Source organism: Galeopterus variegatus, unplaced genomic scaffold (assembly GCF_000696425.1).
Source record: "Galeopterus variegatus unplaced genomic scaffold, G_variegatus-3.0.2 Scaffold1944, whole genome shotgun sequence".
Classification (NCBI taxonomy): domain Eukaryota; kingdom Metazoa; phylum Chordata; class Mammalia; order Dermoptera; family Cynocephalidae; genus Galeopterus; species Galeopterus variegatus.
In genome coordinates, this window is record NW_007728055.1 from 194,015 (window position 1) to 199,816 (window position 5,802).

General features: G+C 45.2%; 1 protein-coding gene across 1 annotated transcript; it reads left to right on the top strand.

Annotated features, from left to right (window-relative positions):
- Positions 1-444: 444 nt before the first annotated feature.
- PPP1R3D (protein phosphatase 1, regulatory subunit 3D) lies at positions 445-1,531 on the top strand. The gene has a single exon (XM_008579699.1). It carries the CDS (start codon positions 466-468, stop codon positions 1,363-1,365), a length of 900 nt encoding a protein of 299 aa, XP_008577921.1. The 5' UTR covers positions 445-465; the 3' UTR covers positions 1,366-1,531.
- The last annotated feature ends 4,271 nt before the right edge of the window (positions 1,532-5,802 follow it).

Genomic DNA, 5,802 nt, shown 5'->3' on the forward strand with positions numbered 1-5,802 from the left:
GGGGGGCTCCCCGGCTGCGCGGGCACGGCCGTGGGCGGTGTCACGAGGGGCGGGGCGGAGGCTCGCCGGGAAGTTGCGCCCGGTCGAATTGCAGCCTCGTAAGTGAGGCGGCGGCCGGGGAAGGTGGGAGGGGCCGCCCCGGGAACGCAGCCTTCCCGTAAGAACCTCAAGGAAGCAGAAAAGAGAGGCGCCGTCCTGCGCTCCCGGGGGCCCGGAGAGCCTCCCCTAGCGAAAGCGCTCATCTCTTTGGAAAGAAGCTCTTTTTTGGCTGCGAGAAAGCGGAGGACTCGGGCGAGGACTCGAGGGACGAGGTGACAGACGAGGGAAGGGCGTAGCGGGCCTTAGGGTCCCCTGTAGATTGTCATTCGGCGGACACTTGAGGCTTCTGAGCACTGCCGGGGACACGGAGGGAGCAGACGCGGGGTCCGAAGGCCGTCTCCTCACCTCCCGACGGCGGGCTGGGCGATGTCCAGGGGCCCGGGCTCCGCGGTCCTACCCCCTGCTCTAGGATCCCGGAAGCCCGCCCCCCGGAGCCTCAGCTGCCTCTCGGACCTGGACGGTGGCGTGGCCCCAGAGCGGCGGCCCTGTAGGCCCCCGGGAATTCCGGGTCACGCACCGCTACCGACGCCGGCGCCGTCGGGCTGCGACCCCCGCCTGCGGCCCATCATCCTGCGGCGGGCGCGCTCGCTGCCCAGCTCCCCCGAGCGCCGCCAGAAGGCCGCGGGCGCGCCGGGCGCTGCGTGTCGGCCGGGCTGCAGCCGGCAGCTCCGCGTGCGCTTCGCCGACGCGCTGGGACTGGAGCTGGCGCAGGTCAAAGTGTTCAACGCGGGAGACGACCCATCGGTGCCGCTGCACGTGCTGTCGAGGCTCGCCATCAACTCGGACCTGTGCTGCAGCAGCCAGGACCTGGAGTTCACCCTGCAGTGCCTGGTGCCCGACTTCCCGCCGCCCATCGAGGCCGCCGACTTCGGTGAGCGCCTGCAGCGGCAACTCGTGTGCCTTGAGGGCGTCACCTGCTCCGACCTGGGCATCAGCGGTACTGTGCGAGTGTGCAATGTGGCCTTTGAGAAGCAGGTGACAGTGCGTTACACCTTCTCAGGCTGGCGCAGTGCACACGAGGCAGTGGCCCGGTGGCGTGGGTCTGTGGGCGCAGAGAGCACTGAGGATGTCTTCACCTTTGGCATTCCAGTGCCGCCCTTCCTGCTGGAGCCCTGCTCTCGCGTGTACTTTGCGCTGCGCTACCAAGTGGCAGGTGCTGAATACTGGGACAACAATGATGGCCACAACTACAGTCTCACATGTCGCAACCACGCGCTGCACATGCCCCGCGGAGAGTGTGAGGAGAGCTGGATCCACTTCATCTGAGTCTCACCTAAGCCGCACCTGCAGTCGTTTCCTGGCTGGGCTCTCACATCTAGGTGGTTGTTCTTCCGCACTCTTCACCGCATCCAAGTTGTGTGACCTCGCTTCCTGCTGCAAGGCCCCTTGGCAGTGGCCCGTCTTGTCTCCTACTTGAAAAGTCTGTGTCACTTGGTCTAAAAAAGTATCTGCAGGTGGCCAGAAGGCCGAGCTGAGTTGTGTAACGTGTTGGGGGAGGATGCTGGGTGGATAGGTGCATGGGAGGGTTGGCCCCCTCTGGGGAGAGTCCAGGCAGGGGTTTTGGGCGCGGGGAGGGGGGGAAATGCCTCGATCTCCTGTTTGGAAGGCCTTTTGCATGTGTCCTGAATATATAGTTGTTATATGCTATTGTGATATTGGGGTCTTGGGCCCACAGTGAATGCCTTCTCAGGAACATTTAATTGTGTGTTTTTGCCCATTGTAAACAGAATGTATAGTGTAAAACCGAATCATGATCCTTCGAGGCATTTCTGCCCCAGGACAAGGAAAACCTGAGACCAAGATTGCTTGCCACTATCTGTACCCTTTTAACAGTGGGAAACTATTAATAGGCAAGAAATTTCTGTCTCATCAGTCATCACACAACCATTCCTGGGCATTGAGGCTGCCCTGGTCAGGCTGTGTGTCTTCTACATAAACAGCTGAGAAGGAGGGAAAAGCTCCAAGCTTTTAAACTACAGAACAGTCCTTTCTCTGCACTCTCTCTTCTCATTTCATGTATTTCTCTCGTACATGTTTGATAATTATGTATCTGCACATTATCAGGCCATTCTGTTTAGGTTTGAAAATACCTAAACATTTTAAGAAATCCTGCCTTAAGTTATTTCAATTTTCAGGTGACTACAATTTCAGGCAACAGAGAGAGCCCTTTGCAATTAATTACCTTTTTGATAACTATGGTGACTATTTCTTAAGCATCAGAAGATTGCAGCATTCATCTTTCAGAAGTCCATTTACCAAATGGAACTAGAAGATGTTTTCAGGAATAGCCAGAGCACTGGAGGAAAAATAATTCACAAATATTTATACTTTTCAATTGTTTTAAACTGTATTTATGTATGTCAGGTTTTTATCAACTACCTGCCAAACTTTTTTGTGCCTTCAGATAGGAGAGTTTCTAACATGTTCTGGACTTGTTTCCCAGTTTTACAATATTAAATGTTTCTTTTTTTTTTTTTTTAACCTCCAGCAAAGAAGTCAAGATCACTGAGTGCCAGTTACTTAAAACTCCCATTGAGGGGCTGATGCTCTTGGTGCTCAGTGGTGGTCTCTCTGACAGCAGGTGCTAAAACTAAGGTGTGAAGAAAACCAGCCAAAATGGACAAGATCGCCACCTTGTGAGGTCTGTGATACAGTTTAAATTGTTGCCATCAACTTTGTTAGCTGTCACCAGGGAATTGACTCTAGATTTTTGAATGCTTACTGACATTTGTCCAATCACTATTTAAAGGACATATTTTCCTTTTTGCCCAATTTGTTTTTGATAATTGCAACCCCTCTATGTTTTTAAAATTCCAAGAATAGGGGGTTTTCTTTGGTAACTTTTGTTCTAAAAACATTGAATTTTGATTTAAAATATTGTGATTAAGTTGTACAACCTCTGGCAATTAGCACTGTGCACTACACTGACATTCAAGAGAGAGGGAGAGAAGGCTGGTTCCATTTCCTGCTGTTTAACAAACTGTCCAATTAGGTCAGTAAGCCTTTGAGGGCCTTGGCTGCTATGTCCTGAGCCTTAGCCCAGAGTGCAAGACAATTGTCCAGAGTATTCAGGTATGAGTTAGAACTGCCAAATGTATTGTTTAAAAGCATGTAGAGAATCTTATCATCTATGTGAAAGTCACTTGCCAAAAAGGTTTTGGTCATGGAATATAAAGTAAATGTTGTATCTTCAATATTAAGAGAACCTCAAGGTGCCTTTTAAAATATGTCAACATTCTGAAATTTAAAAGCTTAAAAATACTTGCCCAGTTGATAAAGAAGCTGTGGAACAGCTTAAAAAGAACTTTCAGATCCTAAAACACAGTTATATTGCTTAGATGTTAAAATTTTGTAGAGGATTATGCAATTGCTGGGTTGTCTCCCAAAACATATTTTAATGTCTGTCACTTGAAATGATTGTACCCAAGCCTAAGTATTAAAGTATATGTGCACAAATAGCTGTGTGCTCTTCTATTAAGCTGGAGTGTGTTTTTCTTGTGATCTAATTACACAGACAAAACTTTAGAAACTTCTTGATTGTTTTAGTCATTTCACACATAAGTCCTACTCTTCCTAAGACACTGATTAATGTAGGACCTTGCCAAAAAAATAATTTGTGTGATTGTACCTCAGCATCAGTAGCAAAGTTGTGCTTCTCTTTGAGAAACTGAAATACAATCTTATATGTCAGGTCAGCATTACTTAAGAAGAAATTACTAGGGAAATACAGGGATGTGGTGATTATTGTACTTCTCTTACAGCACTTATTGACATCTGTGTATGGAATAACTAGTGTGTGTCTGTCTTCCTCCCAGGATTGTGATCCTCACCCGAGTACAAAGCCTTACACATAGGATGAAAGAAACTAACATTTATTGTGTCCAGTGCTTTACGTATTTGATTTCATTTAATTCTGAAAATTATGCTGTCTGGTAGATAATATCCCCATTTTCTTAGCTGAAGAGAATGAAGCTAAATGGTTTGAGTAATTCACCTGAAGTCCCACAGCTGGTAAGTAGCAAATTCAGCACTTAAACCTATACCAAAGTCCATGCTCTCTCTGCCCTGTGATATGGCATAAACTGCTTGTTAAATTTAATTGAAAGCCAAATTTTGAGTATGATAAGGTTTTCTATCAAACACCATAATCTAAAACCTATAAAAAAAGCAATTCAAATAAGATAAAAATGAGTGACTTTTTTTTTTTTAAAGATGACCAGTAAGGGGATCTTAACCTTTGACTTGGTGTTGTCACCACCACGCTCTCTGAAGCAATTCAAATAAGATAAAAATGAGTGACTTTTTTTTTTTTTAAGATGACCAGTAAGGGGATCTTAACCTTTGACTTGGTGTTGTCACCACCACGCTCTCTGAAGTGAACAAACTGGCCATCCCTATATAGGGATCTGAACCCTTGGCCTTGGTGTTGTTAGCATCACACTGTCCCAAGTGAGCCACAGGCCAGCCCTAAAAATTAGTGATTTTTTTTCTGTCATGTTGTACTTTACTGATGTTTACTAAATAATCCCCAGACTTTCTAAACACATGAAACAAAAAAGGCTCCAACATTTTTCTTCTCTACTAAAGAATGGCAAGGTGAGAAACCACTACTTTAAATTTTTGAAGTGTATTTACAACTCCATAAAATTCCTGTGCATTTACAACTCCATAATGAAGGATGTTAAATTTACTGGAGCAAAATTAAATGTGAAAATAATTATTATGCAAATTTGTCAGGTCATGAGGCTGAAATACTCTAAGATCTTGCATTTTGTATAATACATTGTTAACATTTAAATGTGTAGAAAATCCAAAAGCACTGAAAACTTTGTGTAAAATTTCCCCCAATTCCTGTGAATGTTGTTATTATAGATTGTATACATAATTTGTAAGCTCTGAATTAAAAAATTAAAATCTCAAAATTAAGTTCAATGAGGCATTACAAAGTTATCAGGAAGTTTTTAATTCTAGCTAAGCAGGCTATTAAAAACACTTTTGAGAGGTTATATTATTTTATGTGATTTGATCTGTTTTGGTCCTAAACTGAGGTTTGCTTTTTTTTTTTTGACTGGTAAGGGGATCTCAACCCTCGGCACCGTGTTGTGTGCACCACGCTCAGCCAGTGAGCACACCGGCCATCCCTATATAGGATCTGAACCCACGGCCTTGGCGCCACCAGGGCCGCACTCTCCCGAGTGAGCCACGAGGCTGGCCCCTAAACTGAGTTTTTATTCTACTCTCTTGTGTTCATCTTTCCAAGTGCTTTCCACTGCACATTTAAATCATATTCCAATATTTTTTAAAAATTGGTGCCTTTTAGATGGGAAATTAAGATGCTACTAAAATATAATTTAAAATTTTGAATTAGTGTCACCTCGTATAAAAAATTTATATTATACTACAGCAATTCCACTTTTAGAAATGTATCCAGCACAAATGTTGGCTAACCCAAAGTTTGTTTGCTGCAGTGTTATTTGTAATAGAAGTGAAAAATAGGAATTGTTGTGAATGACCGTCAACAGAGGATGAAATTAGTTGGAATGAGGTTAATCCATATGATTGAATAATCATGCAGCTGTTAAAAAGACAGCTACATCTCAGTTCACGTGGAACGCTACCCATCACAGAAGGCGAACAAATCGAGTCGTAGAACAGAACTAGGGCATGTGCCTATTCGGTCTTTAACTCACACGGGGGGGCGGA

Bases quoted from the DNA above. Each gene is read 5' to 3' on its own strand.
- PPP1R3D (XM_008579699.1), top strand. From the start codon at position 466: ATGTCCAGGGGCCCGGGCTCCGCGGTCCTACCCCCTGCTCTAGGATCC.